At 55.2% G+C, this 27,464-nt stretch overlaps 1 protein-coding gene across 1 annotated transcript; it reads right to left on the bottom strand.

Annotated features, from left to right (window-relative positions):
- Positions 1 to 27,063, bottom strand: EHD3 (EH domain containing 3). Its single transcript, XM_025927358.2, has 6 exons — positions 26,143 to 27,063; positions 17,293 to 17,469; positions 14,020 to 14,117; positions 6,311 to 6,723; positions 5,491 to 5,655; positions 1 to 2,228 (listed from the first exon to the last, which is right to left on the bottom strand). Exons 1-6 carry the CDS (start codon positions 26,367 to 26,369, stop codon positions 1,701 to 1,703), a joined length of 1,608 nt encoding a protein of 535 aa, XP_025783143.1. The 5' UTR covers positions 26,370 to 27,063; the 3' UTR covers positions 1 to 1,700.
- Positions 27,064 to 27,464: the final 401 nt, after the last annotated feature.

Raw genomic sequence — 27,464 nt, 5'->3', positions numbered from 1 at the left:
TACCAAAGGATAAATGTGCTATATTAACGTGAGTACGATGGACAAATGCACTGCAGTAGTAAGCACGTCATAGATACATAGAATATTGTCTCTCTAGTCTGAACATAGATAGAAAATAAGTTATACTTGTTTTTGTTTTCCATCACAGTAGGAGGATAGCATACAAAGTGATTGGTTCAGTGGCCACAAAGCAAGCCAAGGGAGAAACCATAAAGGAGGGCGTAGGGCACGGAGAATGGTGGCGATGTGCCAAGGACGCTGCAGAGTCGTGGGGGCTCCTGCAGGGAACAGGACCTCAGACCTCTCAGGTCAGCCTTCTGAGTTAGCACGAGGTCCCACTTGATGACAGCCGGTGGCTGCATCTGAGCTGGGATGATTCAGGCCCCTGGGTGGGCGGTGGAGCGGGGACAGGCGCAAACAGCATCCAGAAGGCCAGCCCACTCTCCCGCTGGCGCTATTGGACTTCTGTGATTTTAGGAACACGGGCCGCAGAGCCAGACGGCACGGTTTGCTTCTGTGATGTGACAGATGGCCAGACTGATGGCCCACCACATGCTGGCTGGCCCTCCTCCCTCACCAGCCGGCTCTGGGCGGCCGAGGTGCCCTGCGTGCTTGGCCTGTTCTCCAAGGTTCATAGCCCACTAGCGATGCTGGGATCCTGCACATATCGCCACAGCAGAAGGAAGGGTCTTAGGTCTTGGCTCTGAATCCTTTCTCTACCACATGTGACCTCTGTGACTTCGGGAAGGTCACCTGAACTCCTCTGAGTCTCAAGTTCCTCATCTGCAAAGTGGGGGGGGACTGATGCTTACTTCCTTGGGGGCTGGCAAGGGCCGAGCGGGATGCTGTATGTAAGGTGCCCAACACGGCTGGCTCCTGGCACACAGGAGGGGCTGGATACATGGGAGATGGATCTGAGCTTCCAGACATCAGGGCTGGGTGAGAAAACACCAACCTCACAAAATCTGGGGAATAAAGCCACCTTGAATGGCTTAGGGTTGAGGATTTAGGGCAATTTCTTTACCTTCTTTCCTGCCAATTTTTTCTCCTCTCTCCAGGTCTGGGATTCTTTGAAATGAAGTAGGGGTAGGGTTCAAGGGCAGGTTTGCCGAGGCAGACACAGCCCGAGCCTAGGAAAGCACACAGCTCAAGGTCGTGTCTCTTCACATCTGGGACCAGGTAGAGGATGCTTCTTCCTTCCCCGCCATCCCTCCCGCCAACCCCTGCTCCCCACAGCAGCCCCTAACTCCCATCTCTCAGACCTGGACCATTTTTCCCCACTGGGAAGCCGAAGAGTGGGGGACGGCACTGAAAACAGTGAGCGCCTATTGAGTGAGAAGCATTTTCCATCTGTTCTGAGCCCAGGGAATCTGGAGGTGGATGGGCCACCCGCGGACAGGTGAACTGCCTCTGCGGGTGGTGGGAGATGGGAGGGAAAGAGGGATGGAGACCTGGTCTTGAACCTGGGGCCCTGGGAGCACTCCTGTGCTTCTACCAATGCTGAGAACTTGGAGATGTGTCCAAAGACCAGCCTGGAAGCCTGGGGCTCCCTGTCCCCTCTCATCTGCAGTGTACTTCTCAAGATCTGTGTGTGTACGTGTGTGTATCTGTGTGTGTGTGCGTGCGCACACGCACGCACACATCTCATTCTCCCCCGTCCCCTCTAACACCTGCCTGCCCTGAACCTCCTCCTCCGTCCATCACTCAGCAACTTTCCTCTTGGATGGAGGCAGCAGGTGGGCGGGCAGCTCGTTGGGCAGCTCATGCCCCTCCAGCTTGACCTTGATCAGGTGGTTGGCCAGTGCAAACTCCTCGTCATCCAGCATGCCGTCCTTGTCGATGTCAGCCAGCTTCCAGATCTTGCCCAGCACGCTGTTGGGCAGCTTGGAACGCACCATCTCCTTCTTGGCATTGGCTCCTGTGATCTTGCCGTCCACCGGTGACAGGGTGTAGAAGATCTCGTCGTACATGGGCTTGTCCCTGGCCACCACCCACTCGGCGTCATCGATGCCCTCCCCAGCCCCCTCCCCGTAGCCATGCCCGAAGGGGCCATGCAGGGTGCCCTCGAACGCCCCGCCCTTCACCATCTGCACAGGCCGCTGTGTCTCCTCCTGCCGCACTAGCACCATGAGCTGGGCGATGTCGTGGGCCAACATATCATCCACCACCTCCAACAGCTTGCTTTTCAGTGGCTGGAATTTGCTAAAGTCCTGGGCCTGCAGCTGGTCCTGGGAAGAGGAAGAGAAAAGAAGGTGAGCGTAGGAGGCAAGGGAAGGAGCTATTTCCCCTTGTTGGGGATGCTGCCTTCTGCTAATGCTGGAATGTTCACAGCCCTGGAAGCTAAGCTGATCGCAAAATAATGAAATATTGAAAGATATGAGAGAGGAGAAGAAAAAAAGGCACATTGGCTCTCGGTGGAAGTTTTCAGGAGAGGACAGTCGCAGGGTCTAGGGAAGAAAAGGAAATGGAACAAATATTGGTTTGATCCATTTATCTGGATTCCCTTTAATACGCTGGAAAGCAATTACATTTCTCTTTCAGCTAGTTTTGGCTATTGAAGGATGGTTCCTGAATGCTTTGTCCTCTGAGACCGAGGCGTATGTGTCTCTGTGCTCTAACCACGGTGGTAATACTGGGGAACACTGCAAATCCCTCACTGCGTGATCTCATTCGCTCTTCCGGGGCCTCTCAGAGGGAGGGGAATCACATTCTATCCCCATTAAGGGAAGGAAAGACGGAGGCACAGGCAACTGAAAACAAATCCTAATAGAAGCCAAGGCTCATCTCCAAACCAGTGATTCTTACTCATGCTGCTCATCGGAATTAGCTGGAGAGTTTTCAGATACCTGCGTCTCCCCTGAGGGTTCTGACACAGTAGACACAGGCGGGCAGATTCTGTAAAAGCCTGCCTTCCCGTGACACCCACACCACATGGTGGAAGAAATATGTTCCACTTGGCGCACCTCTGCGATTTTGAGGCGTCTGAGTCGAGAACACCCGGCTGCTCCTTGGCCTTTTCAGTGACAAGGTGAGAGCTTTCTGCTCCGGCTGTTGGCTCTGACCACAACAATCTCAGGACACTGGGCAGAGGCCAGTGCACAGAAATCTCAGGGACAAGCACATCGAGTTCCCGGCAGAAAAATTCAGAAAACACCCACGGCGACATTTTAAGAGCGAGTGTCAGCCTGTGCGTTTCTCACCTCCCCTCTAAGGCAGGGCCAAGCCTAGGAGGCAGGTGGGGGCCGGTGGGGGAGTGCAGGGCAGAAGCAGACTAGCCCAAGGTCCCTGGCATCTCTCTCAGCCTGTCCACGTCGAGGTGTGTTTGGTGGGCTCCCAAACGGGCAACCTAATATCTTCCAGGGGGCACAGTGGGTGCTCCCATCACCCCACATCGATGGACCGCCAGGTGGCCATTTACATGGTTGGTTCAGGGCACCGGACAACAGATCCTAATGTGTGAATGGCAAACAGATAAGAAGGTGAAATCTGGGGGCGCCTGGGTGGCGCAGTCGGTTAAGCGTCCGACTTCAGCCAGGTCACGATCTCGCAGTCCCCGAGTTCGAGCCCCGCGTCGGGCTCTGGGCTGATGGCTCAGAGCCTGGAGCCTGTTTCCGATTCTGTGTCTCCCTCTCTCTCTGCCCCTCCCCCGTTCATGCTCTGTCTCTCTCTGTCCCAAAAATAAATAAACGTTGAAAAAAAAAAAAGGTGAAATCTGTATGCGGCAAAAGGATTCCTCACATTAAAAATGGGGTCGTGTGGTCCCTTTCGAATGCTATCTTCCTAAATGTTTGCTTCTAGAGCACAACATTCTTTTCTAATTTTAATTTGTTTATTTTAGAGAGAGAGAGTGCATGTGCACACATGAGCAGGGGAGAGGGACAGAGGGAGAGACAATCTCAAGCAGGCTCCATGCCCCCAGCATGGAGCCCGATGCAGGGCTCGATCCCACGACCCTGGGATCATGGCCTGAGCCGAAATCAAGAGTTGGACGCTCAACTGACTGAGCCACCCGGGCGCCCCCGGATCATTACCTTCTTAACAGAAAGAGAAGCTGAACGTTGAAGTATTCCAAGCCACAGCTGAGTGACAAACCTGAGTTATGTTAAAGTAATTCTGAAATTAGTAACTGGCTTGTGGTAGGTGGTTCCAGGAATGAATGGATACATGAATGCATGCACTATTTGAATGTCTATTTTTTTCTCTTCCTTTTAGCACATAGGAAACTAAAAATGCCTGTTTGGGACCGTACTGATGTTCTGAACCTCCAGTCTTAAACTGAGAAACGATCAAAAGATCAAAATCAGCAACGAGAGCAAAAACAGTTATTACAACTACTATTCTTAAAAAAATTCCCTAATTCTCAGAAACCTTTTTTATTTTTTTAATGTTTATTTATTTCTGAGACAGAGACAGAGCATGAATGGGGAAGGGGCAGAGAGAGAGGGGGACACAGAATCCGAAGCAGGCTCCAGGCTCTGAGCTGTCAGCATAGAGCCCGACTCGGGGCTCGAACTCACAGACCATGAGATGATGACCTGGAGCCGAAGTCGGATGCTCAACCAACTGAGCCACCCAGGCGCCCCAGAGAAAGCTTTTATTTTTAAATAATTACAGAACCACGAGATGCTGCAAAAATTGTACAGAGAAGTAGGTCCCCGTGTTCACCACTCAGCTTCCCTCAGTGGTGACATCTTACCTAACTCGAGGCTGCGTTTTAAGAGCCAGGCCCTGGGCTAAGCACCTGGCAAATATTATCTCACTGATGATGCTCATAGCATACATCTAAGGTGGGTGCATCGGAGCCTGAGGTTACAGATGAAGAGTCAGAGTCTCAGAGAGGATCCAGTTAGCATTGGTGTGGTGGCTTCTCGCTTGGACTGTGGGGATATTCTGGCTTTTCTACCAGCAGCCTGTGTGAACAGCACACTCAGAAAACTGCCAGCCATTAATTACACAGGTCAGTTAGCTTTGTAGACCTCAGTTGGCTCCTCTGTAAAAGGAGGAAGAAGAATGCCTCCCTCAGAGGACCCCTTTGGGGACTAACGTGAGAAACCAGGTGTGATGGTGCTAGGCCAAGATAGGAACCCATGGTGTACCCCAAAGAGAGCAGGCCTCAGTGCAGACTTCTGCTTCTTCATGGCTTGTGTCCCAAACTGCTCCCAAGTGGGAGCTCAGAGGTAAACTTAGGCACTCGAGGGCCTGGAGACCCTGTGTCAGGTGACATTCCATATCACGTGGCATGGCAGGGATTCCAAGCTTGTGGTGGCCGTGACTGGGCGAGGTCTAAACTGGAGGTATCGGGTCCCAAGCATCATGATACCCCAGCCTCTCTGGGAGCAGTGGGGCTCTGTGTTCTCCCCAGACCCAGGTAGGACACCTGCTGGGCCAGCGGTGGTCCAGCACGGAGGGCAGACCTGGGGCCATCTCCTTGCCTTCTGATTCTGGGCAATCGGACTGTCCCTTGTCCTGGAGCCCCAGACCCCTAGTTACCTGCATCCTTTTCAGGTTGGGAAAGTCCCCAGGTGAGATCTGGTGCTCGCGCTCGATCCGGCCGTAAATCTCAGCCAGGTTGTTCACCAGCTCCTTCTTCTTATTATCCTTTCCGAATACCGACGGCATCTCCTTCTTCAGGGAGCTGATGATGTAGGCATGAACCTGAGAACCAGGAGAAGAGAGCAATCTTCCGATCAAGACCCTTGATCCATTTCTTCCCTCCAGGGTGGCTCTGGCCCCCTCTCTTCCCATAAATCCCTCCTCCTGCTGCTACCTCTGCAATCATTTCTATCTCACCCCCTTGCTCTCTCATCGCTTGCAGCGCTGAGCTGTTTTCCTAGATCACATGGGAAAGGTGAGACTATGGGGGGAGGTTAAGGTCAAGGCAGTTATAGGGATGGTAATACTGGTAATGATGTTGAGGACGAGGAAGCCAGCAACAGCTAACGTTTCCTGAGCACCTCTAACGATGCCAGGCACTGTGACGGGGCTGTTACATTCCTTACCTTACTTCACCCTCCCACCCCTTCATTTTACAGACATGGAAAGAGGCACAGGGAGACTAAGGACCTTGCCAGGTTGGGATCACATTTCATAAACTCCAATCTGGCCACCTGATGCCAGGGCCTGTGACCAGAACCACCACACTATCCTGCCCCCAGCTACTGGGGGGGCTCAGCTGGTGCCCATGATGCAGGAGCTAGAGGACACCGACCACCCCCCTGGCCCGCCCCAGCAGGCGATAGCTCAGGGTTGCAGGCGGCAGCCCCTGACCGACCCACCCCGAACCTCCCCGTCTTCCGGGGGACAGCCTCACCTTGGCCAGCCTGGCTCTCTTGATGAGGTCGTTGAGCTTGCGCAGGGCAGCATTTCGCGGCAGACTCTGAATATCTCGGAACAGGTCCTGCTCCTCCGCCTCGAAGAGCTTCCGGTTGTCGGGGATGAGAAGGGGGTGGGACCAGAAGGAGCCGATGTAGACCCGGATCACCTCCGGGGTGTTCACAATCTTCCCCAGGGACCACATGAGGGCCCCGTACACCCGCATCAGCTGCTGCGTCTCGATCTGGTCCGCCTTGTTCAGCACCACGCGCATCTTGTCCTCGTGGTTCTTGAGGGCCTTGATGACCTCTGAGAACTCGTCAGAGATGTCCAGCTTGTGGGCGTCAAAGAGCAGGATGATGCGGTCCACCCGCTCAGCGAACCACTCGAGGACGGCCGCGAAGTCGTACCCTGTGGCAGAGGGGCGGTCAGGAGGGGGGGCCTCCGTGGCACAGGGAGGGGCCTGGGGACAGGAGGCCAGGCACTGGACACAGAGTCTAGGGAGTCATGCCTGGGTTCCAGCCCCCCACCCCCCATGTCCACTCTTTGGCCTTGAACATGTTAGTGTTCCTGAGTGTTCTTTCACCCATAGATGGACAAATAGCACCTGACTAATGGAATTATAAGGACTAAATACACTCCGAGCCCAGCACATAGTTATTAGTAACATCATTATTCCCATTTAGTCTTCTTGTTCAGGCAAAGAGGCTCTTTCCATTCAGCGACAGGGCTCAAGAAAGTGCTTCGGGGGCGGGCTCTGCCCAGCAACCAGGCAGGGGCCTGGTCAGTGCCACGGAGATACGGGGGCACAGTGACTCAGCCAAGACCACCTTGCTTGTAGGCAGCCGCTGGGGCACAGAACCCAGCTCTGCAACCCCAAGTTCAGCGCTTGTTCTGGCGGGCAAGACGTTCACTTCATGGCCCCATTTCACCCCCTTTGAGATACGCAGGATGAGGAGACTCACCCCGGCTTTTCAGAGGAGGAAACAGGTTCAGAGATGAGGTGACAGTCAAACGGACCCTAAACGGTGGGGCCAGGGCTGGACCGCACCTGGGCTCCCCGCACATGCGGAGGGCAGCTGTCTTGCACGTGGCTACCTCCCTGCCTCTCCACCCTTTCTCCTTCCCTCCCCAGGGCCCAGGCCCACCCAGTAGCTCCCACAGAGTCCAAGGGGCCTGTGTATTCCTGCTCCAGGCGAGCCTGCAGCCTGCACCCACTCTCCTGCTCTCTGGAGCCCAGAACCGGCAAGCCTGCCCCCCTTGGTGGCTGGGGAGGGCAGCAGGGATCATTCCCAACTGTGGCTGTGGCGTGCAGGCCTCGGGCAGGGCAGCCCAGAGAGCATGCTGCAGCTCCTTGTAAACAAATCCCAGAGTGGCCACTCCCAGTCAGCTGGGTAGCTAGAGTCCAGCACTTAGTCGACAAGGAAGCAGAGGCTCAGAGAGTGCGAAAGGCCCCCAAGGGAGGGGTGGAAGCAGGGTCATGTCTCCCCACCCCAAATCAGGCCCTCTGGTCACCCCTCCATGGACTCAGGAAAGCAAAGGGGCCGAAGAGGGGGCGCTGCAAAGGCTTGGGGGGAAGTAAGGGCAAGGCTGACCAGCCGCCACTTCGGGGTGGGGAGGGACAGTAGTAGCTCAGTGTGGCCAGAAGATGACGGCCCCCTGCCCATTCCCGTCAGCCCAGTGTTCTCGAGGTAGGATGTGCTCCGAAGGGGTCGCCTGAGTAGCACTGGCCTGGCAAGCTTACTTCTAGTTTCTGTTCAGCCATTAAGGTGCTGTGGGTTCTTGGGCAAAGAGCCTTCCGTCGTCGCTGGTCCCCGGTCTCTCTGCCTGTCAAAGTAGGGAGCTGGACAGGAAGACCTCTGAGCTTCCCTTCTCCCTGCTTCTAAGACCAGAGGGGTGAGGGTGGAGAGCAGGACGGATGAAGGGGAGACACGAGGAAGTCCTTGCCAGACAGGGAGAAAGGAGGCTGGGGGCCTCTGTCTTAAACACCTTGGGGGGGCCTGTGTGAAATCTGCTCTTGCTTGAGGACAGGCTTCTGGAAACCTTTTCTGGGATTTCATAAGCACAGAGGCTTCCTATTCATCTTCCCACTTTTGCAAATTCTGCATGCTGTGATGAGTGCTATCAAACTGCAAAGTCCGTAATGCCAGGTGCTTTCTCCCGAGGTTTGGCCACGAGGACCGGAGGACCAGGTGATGAGGGCGTAGGCTTCCTCAGAAGCTCAGCCTCCTGCTCCCAGCTATTCAGAGCCTAGCAGCCTCCAGGACAGGTAACTGTCTCTGGGATGGGGGGTGGGGGGCGGACAGGGCTTAGGCACATCCAGGAATGGGAGCATCTGAAAGGCACAGATGGACCCATTAAGCAAAAGGCAGGGAACTAGCTCTCTCATTTATCTTCTGTGTGACCTTAGCAAATCTGAACCTCAGTTTTCTCAGGTGTCAAATGGGGATGATAACACCTGACCAATGAGGGGTCAGTGATAGAGCCACGGCAATAGGATTCAAGAGCACAGGGAGGGCCTGGATCAGTCTGGAGGCTCTGCTCTAATGTCTGGGGTCATAGGTCCCCTTCCCTGGCTGGTCTTGGGAATGGCTCTGAGACCCCCCAGCAGGGACTCGTGAGCACCTGCAGCAGCTCAAGGGCTTATAAGACACGAACTAGGAGGTGGAGGGAGATTTAAGCCCTGAGAGACTGAGCAGCAAAGCTGGTCTTCCCGGAAACCCTGGGATTACGTGCAGCAAGTCTGGCTCCAGGAGATCTGGTCTGCAGGCATCAGGCCCAGAGACCGCGCAGCCTGCAGCGACCTGGGGCTCTCCCCACAACCCTCCAGGCTCCAGAGGACTGGAAAGAAAGCATTTCTAAGTAATGCCAGGCAGGAGGAAATCAATGAGACAAACACAATAGGCAAGGCAACTCCTTAATCACCCACCGGCTTCCCGCATATTCTGAAGAGCAAAGCATGGACGCTGACAGGCAGCACATTTCTTTGTATTTTCAACCACACCATCTCATTTGATCCTCATAACTGTCCACATGCCAGGAGCTACACAGGGCACACACATCTTACAGGAAGGGGAGGGGACAGAGAGGTTAGGGGCTGGCCAAGCTCACACAGGCAGGTTGTGGCGAACTCGGGACTAGACCCCAGACCCTTGACTCGGGTCCACACTCTCTTCCTATGCATAGCCATGTGTGAGGCTGGAGCTCAGAGGTCTGAGCCCTCAAACCAGGCACTTGTGGTGGGTGCATAAAAGGTCCTATCCTGCCTCCCAAAATCCCTTTTGAGATTTAAAGACATTTTAGCAGAAGAGAAATAAAAGGGCATCAATTTTCAAAACGTGGGAAGAGTTCAGATGCCAATGGGGAACAAACACCACACTACATGCCACTGAGAAGTAACCTTGGAAGTGGCCTGAGAGACTCATCATAGGCCTCCGATGACCATAAGGCTGCCGGCAAGCCCTTGTGACATGCCTCAGGACTCTGCTGCTCTGCCCTGGCTCGTGGTGCCCACACAGGAGCATAGATACAGCATGGAGTCTGGGGCCCCACTCCAGTGAGGGTCCAGGGACAGACCAGGCACGTGAGGCTGCCAGGACCAGCCTGGACCCTCCAAGGTGCCCCCGGGGGGACCGGAGATGAGAGCCAGCCCCATTCTACTCCCCAAGCTCCTCCTGGGCAGGTGATGATAAACCACTCAAAAGCCACTAGACTAGGTCTAAGGAGACCAGCCTGCGTTGCAGCTTTATAGCTCGGGCTTTTCCCTGCCTGTGGGGATTCTAGCTGACAAGTAGCCAGGAAATGAGGGTCTCAAGTGTGAGTACACTCAGGCTTCCGGAGCCCCTCCCACTTCTGCTGCATTTTGCTTCTTCCCAGTAATGAGCCTGGGGCTGGGCACATCCTGTCACTTCCAGGAACTGCCTCCTCTGCTGCCCATCCCAGGTCATCTTCATCCAGAGACAAGTGCTGGCCCAGGACCTCCTGAGCTCAGATTCCCGGACGTCCCCTGCTTCCTCTCTCCCCCTCAGACACCCACCCGAGGCCTGGGCGCAGGGGCCATACCCTGAACAAGGGCCATGCTTCTTCCAGCTCTGGCCCAAGGCTGGGTGCTCCATCCCGTGAAGCTTGAGGCCTGGGGAGCCCTTGGGAGCAGCTCACTTTCGAGAATGGGGCACCCTGGGGCCACCGGGCGAGAGGCGGCTCTGTGCAGATTTGATAATGGTGCCGCTTTTGGCTGGTGAGACACAGCACTGTGCCTGGCATGAAGCTCAGTGAATGGAGTGTGGGCTGGATTGTAGGCTCTACGCGCCTCTCAGCCGGGTGAGCTTGTACAGGGCACGACCCACGGGGCCATGTCCTGTCCTGAGCTGGCTAGAGGAAGGACAGAAACACCAGATCTGTGGTATGGCCAAACCCAAAGCTCTGAGGGCCCCAGGCAAGAAGCCGCACACAGAACATTTGGTTCTGTGCACACACGGGTGTGTATGTGTGTGTGTGTGTGTGTGTCTGGCGGGGGGGGGGATAGTGTATATGGAGGGAGTGGTGGGTGCGTGTAGACGTGGGGGTGTATATGTGTGTAGGTATAAACCAGAACTGCCGGGTTCTATGGCAGAGAAAGGATGAGAGGTTCTGCATACTGGAAACTTTCCTGACACCTGAGGGTATCTGATGCCCTTTCATTCCTGGTCTCCTTGGAGCGCTGAGGGCAGCATTGCCCAGGCTGGCGATACAGTGCCAGTGCCCAGCTCCCAGCTCTGGTTTTTATCACAGGCTGCAGGGAAGGCAGAGGACTGACTGGCTTGTGTAGCCATTCGTGGGCCATCACTTCTAGAGGTCAGTGTGGGGTGGGAGGGGACAGGAAGGCAGGTAAGGAAACCAAGCACCCAATTTGCTGAGGGCAGCCACTGAGGTCCAAAGATGAAAGAAGGCCGGAAAATACAAGAACAGGGAACGAATGGAATGGGACAGGAGCTGAGGAAGGCAGGAGTCCCTAGAAGTAGGCTGCCATATACAGCTGCACAGGCTGTGCACTACACAACTATAAGGGAGGCCATTCATACAGATTACTCATTACTGTATAATGGGCAACCCTGGCTGGCAGATAAAGGGGAGAGAAGGGAGCTCACTGTCATCCAGGCCCAGAGCTGATGTCTGGGTTTCCATTACCATCTGTAGGCCTCACAAGGTCCTATGATAGGTATCATTATCCCTTGTTACAGAAGTGGACACAGGCTCAGGGGGAAAAATGTGGCCTGTTGAGACCCATACTGGTTCTAAAAACCGGGGCTTTGACCTCCCAGTCCAGTGCCCTTGGAAATCCCAGAGGCTGAAGTCCTCCCCGGGCCTACCTGCCAGGCTGCACTGCCTTACAGGTCTATGTGCCACCTCCCCGCTCCCCAGCCCCCAGGTAGTTCGGATTGAAAAGTCATGGCTCTCCTGAGCCTTCCTTAAGGACACCCAGGCGGCTAGTGTGAAACAGTAAATCCCCTTTAGGCCTAAACTCAGGATGGGCCCAGATGAAACTTGGGCAGGGCGGGGGAAGGGGGGGTGCTGGTAAGGAGGGAGGGGAGTATTTAGGGAAACAAATAGAAGCCACACGGAGAGCCACCAGAGCCTCCCCTCCACAAGGGTTGGACCCGAGCACCGCAGTGCTCACGAAGGTCCAGAGGAGAGGGTAGGTGAGCCTGTCTTCCCAGGGCCGTGGGCTCTATGTCTCCAAACCAGCTCCGCCTCAGCCCCAGCACCACCCGGAGCCCAGGCTCCCCCACTGACGTCCCACTGATTACATGGCATGTTCACACAAGGCCCCTCCTTTCTTCTTTGCCCCTCGTCCCAGGTGTCACCTCCTCAGTGAAATGGGAGGGAGGCACAGGGCATTTTTGTTGGGGCCTCTACCTACCCCTGCTCCCACCTACTCCAGACTGAGGTCCTGACAGCAGGCTCTGTCTTTCCTGCAGGACAGACCGGGGTCCAGAGGCCCTGGAGTGGGCTGCTGACCTGAGGGCCTCTCCCGCCATCTTCCCTGTCTACCCTCTGTCAGGCTGGCTGTACCCACCCACACGGCCATGGGGAACACCCCCCCCTCCTGACGCCCAGGGCTGAGCTGGGTCCTGCCACCCCAGAAAGCGACCTGCTCCCCGCAGAGAGGAAGCCGGGCCAGCTGGCAGGAATGCTCAGGGCGGCCTAGCTCCGAAACTATGGGCCTGTACCCAGGCCAGCACCAGTGGCACTTGGGCCCCCTTAGTACAGACCTGGGGGCACTGGCTTGTTGCCAGTGAGGCAGTGGGCTCTCCTCCCGGGGGGCCCGGGGCTAAGCGGGTGCCGGCGCCTGCAGGCCATGCCCTTGGAGGAGGGGGTTTCTGGGCCCCACCATGGCGGCACAGACATGCTGCAGGACAGACCTTGGCGGGCTGCAGAGCACAGGGGCCAAGGCACATGCGGGAGGGAAGCAGACAGTCACCTAAGGCCACTGCCCAGAGAACCTCTCTGCCAGTCCCAAGACTTTCCTTCCCGGAGGCTGACTTCTGAGTGCGGACTTGGCTCCAGCCCAGCTCCTGGCTCCAGTACTGGGGTGGGAGTGGCTTGGCATGGCTCGCCAGAGACACAGCCCAGAAAGGGCAGGGGGGCTACCCAGGGCACACAGCAGGAGGTGGTGGGAGAGGCTGGGGTGGGACGCCAGGGGCAGACTTCTAGTTTTGTACAGCATCGTCTAGCATTTTAGAGCTAGAAAAAAAACAGTGATGATGATGATGATGATGTTTTTCATATTTACTGGGCACTTGCTATGTGCTGGGCAGAGGGCTTTTTGTACCTATATTATTTCTTTTAATCCTCAAACAAGCCTATAAGTAGAGAGAACAATTTCCCCCTATCTTACAGAGGCGTAACTGAAGAACCCTGCCCGAGCTCATGCAGCTAGGATGCGGCAAAGCAGGCTCGGCACGCTGGCCATCGGGCACCGAGGTTCCATCCGCTAACTGCCATGCCTGGGGACCTCCCTTAGTGAGCAGTTACCCCATATCTGTCTGGAGTTTTCAAAGTGCTGTTACATACCAGCTCCCCACTCTTAGGCCCAGAGCACGCTTGCCTCCCCACGTCACTGGATGAAGTTCTCTGCAGGTATATGCCTTCCCTGCAGATGTCCCCAGGCCAGGGACCACAGGACCTTCAGAAGCAAACCAGGTCTGGCCCGGGGGTGGTGCCTCTTGGGGAACGAATCAACCCAATGAGGTAAATAAGGCAGATAATTGCTGTGTCCTTTTACAGAGGAGGAGACGGAGGCCGGCTGTCGCCTGAGCCACAGTGGACCCAAACTGTCCCCTGGCCCCTGCCTAGGACTGTCCCCACAGCACACCAGGTGGTGCCAGCTCATCAAGGTAGGGCAGGGTCCTGGGGGTCTAGCTCATATATATATGTATATATATATTTAATGTTTATTCATTTTTGAGAGAGAGCGCACGCAGGGAGGGGCAGAGAGAGGGAGACCCAGAATCTGAAGCAGGTTCAAGGCTCTGAACTGTCAGCACAGAGCCCAATGCGGGGTTTGAACCCACGAACTGTGATATCACGTCCTAAGCCAAAGTCGGACGCTTAACCGACTGAGCCACCCAGGCGCCCGGGGTCTAGCTCATAGTATGGAAGCAAAAGAACATACCGGAAAGGACACAGCACAGAGCCAGAGTCCATCCTCGCAGGTGTGTCGCTTACCTCGGCTGATCCTCTGTTTCTCCCCGGAGAGGATCCCTGGGGTGTCGATGACGCTGATGCTCTCCAGCACCGGGTTGGGCAGCTGGGCACACACAAACCTGCGCGGGGCGAAAGCAAACCCGCGCTGTCCTCTCACTGGCTCCCGCACACCCTCACACGTGTAGACGCACGCCAGCCTTCCCAGCCCTGGGGGGCGGAGGTCCAGAAGCCTGGCTGCCTTCTGACGCCGACCCCCAGGCTCCAATCCAGACTCAGCCTTAGCACCAGGCCCGGGACCTGCACTTTGAGGAAGCTCCCTGGCTGATCCTGAGGCAGCCATGGTCCTGAATTTGTGCAGCCCTGCTATCAGGGACACTAGGATGTCCAAACCTCAGTCTCTGGCCCCACAGTGCACAGTCCGGTGGGGAGAGGAGGCACGTGCGTGGGCCACCACAAGATGAGGTGGGATGGGACCAGCATGTCGAGGGGGGTCAGGTAAAGGGCTCGGGAAATCCAAGGTGCAGAGATGGCTTCCAGGGATGGCTTCTTGGAGGACGCGGCTCGGGAGCTGGCCTTGATGAAGGAGTCCCACCACCCGGGAACATTTATTTGGGCTTCCAAATGCACCTCTATCGAGATAGTAGTCAAGCCTTGTGAAAGGAAATATTTCTAGGGCTACATCCTGAAGTCTCAGAACACCAACTGGTAAACCTAACGTAGGCTCTTCTTCAAGGCCCCTCTCTTACACGCCGTTTTTGGCAGAAGCCAAAAAGGGGTCTTACTATCTCAGGTTCAGCGGGCCTCTGCTGCCCAGCGAGATGGCAGAGAGGCAGGGTAGGTGAGGAGGCTGGGACACGCGGACGGGGGCATTAGGGAGGGCTTCACAAAGGAGGCCAGAGTGGGGCCAAACAGGGAGGCAGGGTTCACATCACGGGGGCCTTGAGAGGTCTGGGTTTTATACTGAGGGCAACAGAAACCCATTTATACTGAGGAACATTTTACGCAACAGAGTGACTCAGTCAGATACGACGGTTGTCAGCAAATCCAGTTCAGTTCGTCAGATCTGTATGGAGTGCTTGCCATCTGTATGGAGTGCCGGGTGCTGGGCTAGATGATGGGCTGGAAGAGAAAATGGCACGGCCCCTGCCCTACCGAAGCCCACGGCTCCTCAGGCTCTATGGCACACCCAAGTATCCTACAAGAAACCCCACATTTTGCTGAAGCTGGCCTGAGCCGGGTTTCTGTCACTTGATGACCAGGTAGCCATGTGCATGGGGGCTGGTTGGGGGCGAGGGCTGTGACTGAACCTTCACCCAAGCTGAGCTCCTGGAGTGAGAAGGGCAGGGGGCTGAGGGTGGACCCAATGAGGGGGACACTGGGTCACAGGAGCCAGAGAGAAAGGGGACAGAGCCGACAGGGAGGCCGCAGGAGGGCCAGGGAGCTGAGAGGGAACAGTGGCTGAGAGAGACCCATACCAAAGAGAGGCGGGGTGAGGTAATGGTGGGAAGTGTCCGCTGTTCACCATCACTGAGAGGTCATGGTGACCTTCACATGGGCAGCTGTGATGGGGGAAGCCATGCTCCCCAGGTGGTGGGGGAAAGGAGGAAATGAGGAGGTCTAGTCAAGAAACTTGAAGGTGGTAGGGTCTGCTCCAGGGCTGTCAAGAGGAGATATTTCTACATGGGAGAGGGGGGAGAGGGTGGTCTCATTGGAAAGAGGGAATCCCTGATGGCATGTTCCCTTTGGAGCTGGCCCGGAAGCACCTGTGGGGGGGAGAGGAGGTAGATGCAGAGCCGAAGAGAGGACGCAGCTCTCTGCAGACCGGTGGAAGGGGGCGGGGACAGAGGCAGGGGAACACTCCATGGATCCTGGCTTCCACTTTCTCTAGAAGAGGAGGCAAGGCCATCTGCTGAGGGAGAAGGAGGCTATGGGGGTTGGAGCATGTTTGGAACATGACCCCTGGGCAGCACTGAGATGGGAGCCAGAGGTTGTGGTGCAGCCTCCCTGGGTGTGGCTGCGGGGAACTGGAGGCGCCTGGAAAGGGGCTTCCTTCTCCCCTCATGTCCTTCCAATGGACACGGCTGGCAGATTCCCCCTCCAACATCAGTCTAACCACCCGTCCTTTCAGCTCCTGAGTGCTCTGGGAGGAAGGCGCAAACCTCACAGTGCTCGGTCTTCTGCTCCTAGGGCTCCTGCAGCGAGCCATATTCTTCCATTCTTCTCTGCTCACTGGGGTTTTTCCCCCAGTTTTCTCCTGCCTGAGATGTCCTTTTTTCCCACCCAGACCCTGGAAAGGGCCATTTCACTCATTTCACTCTTGCCTGGGAGAAGCATATTACTCTTAGCCTATTTTACAGACGGGAAAGGCGAGGCATAGAGAAATTAGGAAATTTGTCTAAGATCCATGGTGCCGTTTTGATAGGATTTGGGCCCAGATTATCTGATGTCAAAGCCCATCATCTCTGCCTTTACTCTAAATACCTCCTATTAAAGAAAGTAGTTCAAATTGTTTAAGTACAATGCACATGCGAAACTGTGGCGTGACTCTATATGACAAGCGTGACTGGGCGGCAGCCTGCATTCTGGTTACGTAGAATAATAACAGGAATGTTGGGCCAGCCTGCCAAGCATTCCCTACAGCTTTTGCCACTCACATTGACACAATACCCCTGGTGACTGCAGGCTTACCCTTGTCCCAGGGGAGGGGAGGTGACCTGTCCAAGGTCTCGCAGTGAGTTTAGTAAAGAGGCAGTGCTCAAACTCAGGACTTCCACCATCAGCCCACGGTTCCTTCCACCCAGTAAGAACAACATCCAGGAATAGAGAGGAACCTTCCTCTACCTCCTTCCAGTTGGATGCAAACCCCTTCCCTAGTACAGTTGACCCTGGAACAATGAGGGTGTTTGTTAGGCGTGTCATTTCCCCCACCCTGCTCGGTGGAAAACTCGCATATAAATGGACCCATGCAGTTCAAACCTGTGTGGTCAAGGGTCAGCTGTACAGACAAAAGCTGGGAACTACCCAGAATAGCCCTCTCCACTTTCATTGGAGGGAGGTTTAGATTAGGGGGGAGGTGATCTAACTCCGGTACCCTTCCCTGCTCCATGATCCGGAATTAGCCCTATATCCCTAATCCGTAGTGACCAACTCAGTTACACTCCCAGCAGGAAAGGAACAACCAAGAGACGCTGGGTATGGAAAAGGTACCGAGCCTCCCAAACCCCTCCTCTTCCTTCCCATACTCCAGGAAGAAAAATAGAGAACACCCAGGACACGTGCTCCCTGAGCACTCACCTATTCAAAAAGGCATTGCCAAAAGCGTTCAGCTTCCTGAAAGGTTTCTTAGGGTCCACCACCAGGGCGTTCCCAGGGATGATCCCCTCCACCTGTCCGTGCATCACGGCAATGAAGGAGTCGGTGGTCGGCTCGGGCCCAATCCGCATGCCTGGGAAATCCTGTTCCAGTAGGTACCTGGCAGAAAGATGCACGGTCGTAAGGTAGGGACTCTGTTCAAGCTGCACGTCTGCCACAGGCAGGTGAGGACGTGAGTTGTGGCAGAGGGGCAGAGGGACCGCGACAACATTCCGCGGTAGGGACGCGTTTTCACGGACGGAGAATCCAAAGACCTCTCGTGGAGGAAGTGGGATTTTAGCTGCACTTAAAATATCTAATCTGTCCCCCTGGTCTTTACCTGTTATCCTCTCGGAATCAGTAGTTGGAGAGCAAGGAGATGCAAGATTTGGCTCAGAAACAAGGTGTGGGTTGACACGGATTCCTGCAGGGGGCGCAGTGGATTTTACAGGTGGAGGCAGCCAGCTAAGATACCGGCAGTGAGGCAAGGTAGGAAAGAGACCATCCACAGACTGTGCAGGCTTTCCGTAGGTCCATATGCCAGCCATTTAATATGAGACATAAAAAGACAGCTCCTGCATCACCAGTGTGAAGGGACACTGTGCCAGGCCCATCTCCGTGCCGTCTACGAGCGCTGGTCCCACTGTCTAGCGTCACTATGAGGCTGTAGCCTGTACGTACATCTCTTTGCTCTTCTTCAGGCCTAAGCAGTGAGAGCCCAAGGCCACTGCCCCTCTCCACAGCCCCTTTTAGAAGTCAAGAGCAAAGGCACACGGCGAGCCAGAGAATGAAGAGAAGGAACACGGAGGCCTCCTGGGCCAGTGGTCCTCAGCCCCGGTGGTGCGTTTGAGCTACTGTGTAGCTGTAGCCAGTGGTGCCCAGGCCCCAGCCCGGAGGTGCTGTCCCCCCTGGCTCAGGGGTGGGGCTCGGGCCACCAGACTGTTCTAGGAACTCCCTTGAGGATTCTAACGTGCAGCCCGGGGGGACATCCTGCTCTAGACCAACCTTCCCATTTCACTGATAAAACCACTGACACCGGCACTCAATAGCATTTCCACCTGCCAGATACTGCGCTCATCACTTGGAGGACGTCATCTTCGACAGGCTTCACGGCGGCCCTATGGGCAGGAACTGAGGAAGCCGAAGCTTCGTAGGGTTATGTGGCTTTCTCCACGTTAAACAGCCAGTAGTACAGCTGGAATCCAAACCCCTATCAGTCTAACACCAAATCCTTTGCTCTCCGGCCGTCTTCTGCCCTGACAGCAAGCTGATCAAGGCCCCACAGTTTGGGGCAGAGCTGGGACCGGATGCCACGACTCCAGGGCCTGAGCTCTCTGCCCACCTTACACCTCCCCAGAACGGGCCTGGGGCATGGGTCCTGCTCTGCCCAGCAGGCTGGTAGCCGAGGATTTCCTCTGGCTCGTCGACATCCTCCGTGTGCCTTCGGGAAGTGTTCTGAGCTACTCGTTTACTCTGAGGCTCAGGGCGGTTCGAGCCGGGTTGCTACGGGCTCCCTCCCCAAGGAGCCAGCAACGAGCTGCTGCCCAGGAGGCCACCCCCGCCCGCTCTGGAGGGTTTTCCGCCGCCTTGGGAAGCCTCTCATCTCCCTCCCAATAATCCAGGTGTGAAGGCAGGATTCCCTCCCGTCAGAGGACCATTTTGAAAGCTGGCTCCTGGGTTGTGCTAACAATAAATGACAGCAGCTGCACACTTGGACAGTGCATCTGGCTTTCTCAAACACACCTTCGGGGCCTCAGAGGAGAGGTAGGGCATCTCAGCAGCCCGGGGCCAGCGACCCAGTCTCTCTAACCGTGAGGGACATGCCCTTCAGAAGGTACTTGCCCTCTGCGAACCTCATTACCTCGCTCCATAACCTGAGAGATTATAGTTCTGGTTTATGAAGCACCTGCCATATGCTAGATGTTCTAGACTTTCCGTGCCTTATCCCACTTCATCTTCCCATCTCTGATGTGAGCACCATCGTCTTTACCATCAAAATGGGCCTAATAAGAAAGCCCACCTCATAGTGTTGCATTAGACGCTAAGTGTTGCTTAAGATGCTAAGCACTTAAACAAGCACCTGGCACCAAGATTACCACTCATTGTAAAAAGGAGGAGACACGGTCACACAATGTGCCCCAGGATATGCAGTCAGTAAACAGCAGAGCTGGGATTTGAACCTGGCACGTGGGCTTAAGAATTCATGCTCCTAACCACTACATTCACTGTCTCCGTTCCTGCCTAAGGTCCCTCAACCAGGAAGTGCAAAAGGGCTGAGCCCCCCTAGGGGACCAGAAGGAGGCGTGGAACAAGAGGACCCCAAGGGGGAATGATCTGGCAGGAGGCTGGCCAGGGGCCAGGCTTCGATGCTCACAAACCCAGGAACGTACTCTTCTCCTCAACACCCACCTCTGGGGTTCACTGCCCAGTCTCCATGAGTGGGATGTGGCACACAGAAGTGGCTGCTATCGGGCACCAGAGCAGGGCCAGGGCCACTGGCTCTACAAGGCCATTCTCGGAACCTGAAGCTGCTTCATGAGAGTCAAGGCTGTGCCCGGGAAACCCCACCCATTCTTGCCTGTGCTGGGAAAGGGGCACCTGTGTGGGTCTGGGTATGGCAAGTGTGAATTCTGAGGCTGGAGGAGGGTGCCAGATGTCACCAAAGGCCTCAGGGACAGCCGAAATAGAGACGGACAGAAAGAAACATTTCTGAGGCAGCCTCAAGAATGCCCAGCCTGAAGAGGGCCAAATACAGTGACGAAGTATCTTCCTGACACAGGCACCTCAGATTCCAGCCCCGAGAGAGACGTGGTGTACCAGCAGATGAACAAAGGGTGACGCTTCCCAGCATCACAGAGGCCACTTTCCAGGATGTTCCAGAGCCGCAGCCTCAGGCAGCCAAGCGAGGGCCTGGAGGCTGGGCCCGCTGTCCTGGCGTCTCGGCTAAACCCACATGACCTCCAATTTGCTGACCACACACGGGTCTGGAGAAACACAGAATCCCACGAAGCCACCAGCAAGTCCAGGGACACAGTCGGGCCAGGCAGAGAACCCAGGGCTTGGTAAATTCTCAGGGACATCTGCGTATGGCTTGCAGCAGCGAGCGCCCCCTTAACAAAGCCACCACTGTGTCCAGAAAGGAAAACCTATTGAGAGAGCTCATCACTGCTTCTCTATGGGGAGTGATACAGATCGCCTCTGTTGCCAGGCAAAAAACGTTCCCACAGTAGTGTAAGAAAAGAAAAGTGAATTCAAGCCTGGGTGGGAATGGCTGAGATGGGGACACACAAGAATCAAGAGGGCCAGGCAGGCGGGGTACCCGCTGTGGGGTAGGTGTTGTTCTGGGACCTTTACCCAAATGACTCCACTTAATTGGTCCCAGATGCACCATGGGATGGCAGCATTATTTCAGTTCCACAGTTGAGCAAATTGAGATAGAGGTTGCTCAACTTTGGGGCCAAAGAACACTACTGAGAGGCCCTAAGAGCTGAAAAGATTTGGGTAGCCCTCCTCCCCCCAGCCATCCCATGCAAAATGAATAAATACTAAACCACAATACAGGTGTAAGGAAGTCCCAGGAAATTCTGATTTTTCCCAGGAGGATGAGTTTTCTTCATGTTTTTTTTAAAGCAAATTATTTTCTAACACTTTCCTCATTTGTTTGTGTCCCGCTTGGCTGGCAATCTAAGCATGTGGCCTGCTTTACTGGTGACCTAAGCCCCCAGGGTAAAGGCGTGGGGCCAAGAATCTTAACCCGGTCTGCCTCTGGAGTATCCATGTCTGCAACAGTGGGGGCCAGACCTCAGGCTGCAGCTCTTACTTTACAGATCTTTAGACTTGAAAGGCACATGTCACTTTCTGCTCTGTGTTCTAGGTATCTGTGTTGTACATCTGTATCTTTGGTCTCAGTCTCGGGGTCTGAGCTTTTGAACGGGGTCAAAACAGTAATACTTGCCCTGTTGGGTAATACTGGCCTCAGGAGGTTTTAGGGACACCGGAAAGCACCCCATAATCACAAAGTGAGGTAGTGGAAGGGAGACCCTCAATGGCCGTGTTGAGGGCTGAGTCGGCTCTGTGCTCCACAGAGCAGCCACCCCTGTCCCCGTCACACAGCAGCCTCTGCCATGGGACAAAACGGCCCCAGCACAGAGGAGACTCATGGCTGGGCTTTCGAGCCTCCCATTAGCCTCCCCTTGCCTCTGTCCACCCTGCCACAGGCTGACCCACCCAGTCCACGACTAACCCAGCACTGCCCACAGGATCCCCTTGCCACCCCTCCTCCAGTCCTTGGAGGTAGAGGCAAGATCCTTGCCTCCAAAAGGGGTTCCCCCCCACTCCTGAGGGCTGGTCTCTAGGCCTCTGCTTATAGAATCAGCTTGAAAGGGGAGAGCAAATGAGAAAGCCCTAAGCACAATGCTTGGAACATAACTGGCACTATATTGGTTCTTTCCCTTCCTAACTGGAGAGTAGTACTATGAGGTGTTCATTGCTATTCACATGTTAGAGGTGAGGAGACAGATTTGGACAGGTTAGGCCTTCCTGACAAGGCCTCTTAGCTAGGACTGTTGGAGCCTGGATTCTGCTGAGCCGGACTCTGCTCTTTCCATGGCCTCACTCCATTGTCAATGGGAATGGATGGAGGTTTCTCCAGAGGTCCCCTCCTGCCGGTGAAAGCTTCTCTTGATGACCTCCAGACACCTGACTTTCAAGGCAGATCTTAAGCCAGACCTGAGGCAGGTGGCCTAGGGCTGTCTACTCCCTTGAGTAACACTCAGGCCTTATAAGAGGTGGGCAGATTTCCACTCTGCCCCACTGAGGGACCAGCAGACCAGAGCCCTGATGGGAAAAGATGTCCCCTGACCTCAGCGGGAGGATAGGAGTGAGGTGTGGCAGGCACTGTGGCTGGCAGGATAGACCTTGCAGAGGTCACTGGGTCTACGTGGAATGGTGGCCCCTGTCTCTAGTCGTTTGGCTTTCTGGAGGATCATCTTTCTCGTGGTGGTGATGCTATAAAGCTGGGGATGAGGCCTGGGCAGGGGGGATGCCAGGGCTGTGAGGAGAGATGGTGCAACACAGCCAGATGCTGAGTCACCTTTGTGGAAGGATGCAGAGAGCCCCCTGAAGAAGCGGGGGAGTCCAAAGCGCCCACTGAGTAGCCCCCACCTCACCCCTGCAGCCCCACCACGCGCTCATACTTCAGAGTCTGAGTCTCGTTGTAGAAGGGCCGCGGGATCCTCAGGACCAACCCAGACCTCCCTGTGCAGACCCAGGCAGCTTAGCTCTGCCAGCCTCAGGCCCCACACTTGATCCCACAGTCCTCTCCTTCAGCTCCGCGGCCGCCCAGCCAGGCCTCCCTTCTAGCCTACCAGAGCACCGGGGTCTTCCTCAGCCCCCGGGGCGGCCCCAGATACAGCTCTGGGACTGGGGGGGCCAAGTGTGCAAGGGAGCAAGGGTTGGAGGCTGCCAGGGCCATTCAGAGGAAGAGCGAAGGGAGGGGATCAGCAGAAGCAGGAGGAAGGCTGCCAGAGCCAGAGGGACACAGGGCTACTGTATCGAAAGAGGCAGCCTGTGTGGAGGGAGCAGCCGCTAGGCCAATTGATTGTTTATTTTGTGAGTCGGGGTTGCCGGGCCTTAGGCCAGGGAAGTTATTTCAGGCAGAGAGCATAGCACATTAATTAGTTATTAGAAGAATGTCCTTTTCTGCACGTTCTTCCTGAGATGAGAAATAGACCCTGTGGCAAGTGCATATAAATGAAAGTGGATGGACACTCAGGAGGCAAAAGGCCAAGGGCCAGGGAATGAAGAGGCAGGTCTGTTTCCGAGGGAAACATCCCTCACAGGTTCAGGCCTGGCCGGAGCCTGTGAATCACGGTGCTTCAGGCAAGAAGCAGGGGGAGGGAGCACCACCTTAGCTACTCCAAGTGGAGCCTTCTTTGCTCTGGGGGAAGGGGTGTGGTCTCACCTTACCCTCTTGGCAACTCAGAAATAGGATTCTTAACACCAAAATTAAACATAAAAAAATTAAAAACAAAGCAAAACTGCACAACCCTTGGCCTAGTGATTTCGCTTCTGGGACTCCCTGAGAAAACAGCGCAACGTGTGGAAAAATATTACGTGTAGAGCGAGTCGACAATAGCAAAAAATTAGAGACAACCTAAAACATGCAAAAGGAGCGGACAGGCTAATGAATAATTTGCATATACATATAGTGAAATATCATGCGGCTCTTAAAAATATTGCTTACAAAGACTTGAATTTCCATAAAAAATGCTCCTCCAAGTGAAATAAATTAGCATATAGAATTATATTATGGCATGAGCTCAACGGTGTTATAAAATAGCTAAAAATACTAGAAGGATAGATGTATACATATGATATTTAAAATGGTCTCTCCCGAGTCATGGGATTATGGGTGATTTTTTTTTTTTTCTCCTTCCTCAAATTTATTCTTGTCTCCATTTTCCAATGGGGGAAAAATAGCTGTTCAGTGGATTTAATGAAAAGGAAGGAAAAGATATAATTTGGTTTTGGAGGGATTCCCTATGCTGTAAGCCTTGCTACTCTGCTGGTGGGCTCGCCCTCAAGGCGGGTGGCTTTGACTGCAGGAGCTAAATTCATTTACTACAGGATCCAGGAGGGAGAACTTTTGTACTTGGGGGATAAGAAAGCGAGGGAACTGCCTCCCCCCACCCCCCTCCGGCCTTCCTGTCTCTCTTAGATAAGGAATAATCCTTGGGCAACTCGACTCTGCCCCTCTCTTAGGCCCAGTTAACAGCCAGCATGACTCAGGCAAAGCCAGGGGAGTGTCTCAGTCAAGAGGCACTTAAACCTGTCGGCTGCTTCAGGATCCTGCCCTCAGGGACACTCGCCTTTTCCCCCTCGCTCTTCCCTCCCACTCCGTGAACCTCTACTGGGAGCCTCCCATAGCTGAGACCCCAGGCAAGGCCTCAGGGAGCGAAGGCACATTAGCAAGTTCTGGTGCTACCGAAGGAGAAGCTCTAGATAATAATAACGTACTAAGAGTTATAACCGAGGTGTGTCCAGAGGGCCAAGGAGGGCTGTGCAAAGGCAGGAGTCATCTGTACATGGGAGGACGCGGGCTACAAAGGAAACCTTTGTACAGAACCTAGGTAGCTCTGAAGTGCCTTTGGCAGCAACTAAGGGAAATGGATCAGATCAGGGTTCTTGCCCCGAGATTACATGTAAATTTGTGTATGTGCATTTTTCTACAGACAGGGCCAAAGCTTTTGTCAGAATTTCAAAGGATCTCCTGACCTTTTAAAAAGTTGGGAAAGCAATGGATTAGATTCATTGCTAAGAGCCCTCGGGCTCTAACAATGTCAGCTACCCAAAAGCCAGTAGCTGCCCACCCCCTACCTCCCATACTTCTTTAGAAATCACTCAGCCCCTCAAAGCCACGGAGCCCAAGGCTGTCCACCCTACAAAGAAAGGCAAGCCCGATCTGGTGTTCTGTTCCGACCGGACATGTTAGCACGGGGCAAGCCCTGCTCCCAGGCTTGTGTATAAGCTTCGTTGTTAGGGAAAATTGGTAGCTAGAAAATTAGGAAGCTGACTGTTAACTTTTCTGCTCTCCTTGCCAAGCAAAGCACAGTGCTTTGCATGTTGCAGGTGGCCCGACTATAGTAAGATTTGATTTGAATAGAAACAGGACCCCTGCCTTGAAACCTGCAGGAGATGAGCACCGCTGATTTGGGGAGGCCACTGCACCCACTGCCTCGCTAGAGGGCTCTGACTCAACACAGAGGGCCAAGGAGCACCTGCAGCAGTTTGGCAATGGCTGTAAATGAGGCCAAAGAAAACCTCCTGGCCTTGAGAATTGTGTGGACTGAGGACTGGGTTAGGAGCCTGTCCTGTAAAGATGGGGAAGACTGTCATTACTCCGGTGGGCAATGCACAGAGCTCTCTGAATGCAGGGTGGACAAGCTGACTCCCCGAGGATCCCTCCGGCCCTAGGATTCTGTAACTCAAGGGAATAGATGACTCACCATCAAAGCCACAGGCATTTAGCCAAGCCTGTCCTCCCATGCATCTAGGACCAGCCTCCCAGGTGGGCCTCCTACCCAGTTAACACAGCATGGGACCGTCATTAAGCCCTCTCTGCCTTGGTCATTTCACCTGCCGAGTCAAGGGGCTGGCTGAGACGATCACCGGTGTCCCTTCCACCTCTAAAAGACTTTAATGTTATTACTAAGCCATTATGATCAAACAAGGGAAAAGAAAAAGGCATTCTGCTTCTGACACTGCTTCTGTCCAGTCTCTGAGAGACAGATGTAGGTCTGCTCAGAGAAGGAAACTGGTAAAAAGGACAAGTGGCACTACCCAGCAAGGGCTCCAGAGTCCCCAGCCCACCTCATCAGTGGCAACTACAAAGCCCCCAGGGGAGTGGCTGAGCCCTCTAAAAGGCAAGGGAGGTGGTCCTCGCCACCAAGGACATGTCCCTAAAAAGTGAGGGTGTGAGACTCCCCCATCAGCAAAAGGTGCTCTTGTGACTAGGAGCTTTCTCACTTGTGCCTCCTGGACCTCAGTTTCATCATCCATAAAATGGGGAGAATAGGGATGACTCTGAACTTCTAACACATCAAACCGACCTCTTGAGTCAAGGGCAGGGAGGCACTAGGTAGGGGAAGGGGCGGGGGCAGCAATGAAATCGTGGGGGTAAAGCTTTGGACACACAAACACCAGAATTTCTTCAGCGCCCTCACAACGGAAGGCTTCCGGTTTTTCCCCAGGCAGGAGGGGTCACCGGGAGGACCTAGGCGCGGGGCGGCTCACCTGATGAAGGTGGTCTTCCCAGTGGAATACTGGCCCACCAGCAGGACCATGGGCTTGTTGTCGAAATCAGCATCCTCCAGGGCAGGCGAGTGAAACTCGTGGAAGCGGTAATGCTCTTCCAGGGGCAGCAGCTTGGTCTTGTAGAGTTTCTTGAGCCCTTCGCTCACCGTCTGGAAGACCTCGGGGTCCTTCCTCCGGCGGTCGTCGGAACCCAGCCAGCTGAACATCGCGGCCGCCGGTCGCCCCCCGCGCTCAGCCCCGCGTCGGGCGCCCTCGGCTCCTGGGAGAAGGGGCCCCGCAGGACCCACCAGCCGCTGCGAGCCGCGCCGCCGTGTCACCCGAGCGCGGGGCTCGGCCGCACCATGGCCGGGAGCGCGGCGCGGGGGTCCCCGGGGCGACGGGAGCGCGCCCTGCCCAAGCTCCTGGGGCCCAGCCCAGCTCCCGCTTCAAGCGGAGACCCAGGAGCGGGGGGGGGGGGGGGGGGGGGGGGGGTGGAGAAGAAATTATCTGCGCCGGGCAGAAGGGCTGCGATCTCGGAAATGAAAGTCAAACCTGCAATTAAACTGCAAGATGCCGGGGTGCGATGCCGGGTTCCCGATCTCCCCCCCACACACGGCTTGCCGACCTCCCCTGCCCGGGCCCTGGTGCAGCGAGAGGATGCTTCGGCTCGGCTCCTGCGCGGCCGGCCGGCCCAGGGGAGGAGGAGGAAGCGCTGGCCCGCCCGGGGACAGCTCAGCATCCGCAGCCGCAGCCCGCAGCCCCAGGCGCCGGTTTAAATGCCAGCCGTGCAGGAAGCGGGCTCGCGGAGGAAGTCCCCGAGTACTGGCAAGGCCAGCCCGGCCCGTCGGCCTCGGTGCCGAGAAGCTGAGCAGGGCGCCGCCATGTGTGTGGGCAGGCGCTCCGCTGGGGACCGGCGACCGCAGCCTGGGAAGGGAGGGATGCGGAGTTCTGTGGGAACGCTCTGGCATTTCAGTCTGGGCCTCTGGAGGTTTGATTTGGGAACAGCGCCCTCTCCGGGACAGCTACGAAGACAGAGCTGGCCCGCTCCAGCCTCTCCCAGCTTTTAAACAGCCCTTGCTTTAGTTGCAAGAAGCCGATTCCTTAGGAAGACCGGCAGGTACTCTAGTATTTGGGAACATTTTCCTTGGGGCATGGAAACAAAAGAGGCCAATATCAGGTTACACAAAAATGACCAGAACTGCCACTACCCAAACTTTTTGCTGGATCTAGGGTGAAGTCAAAACCATTCCCATTCATTCACTCATTCATTCATTCCAATAACACAAAACAAAAGGAGCAAAACTGCCCCAAGCGTGGAGCCG

This window comes from Puma concolor, chromosome A3 (genome assembly GCF_028749965.1).
Source record: "Puma concolor isolate L17-30 chromosome A3, mPumCon1.1.hap2, whole genome shotgun sequence".
Classification (NCBI taxonomy): domain Eukaryota; kingdom Metazoa; phylum Chordata; class Mammalia; order Carnivora; family Felidae; genus Puma; species Puma concolor.
This window is presented reverse-complemented; position numbering and strand designations above follow the sequence as displayed.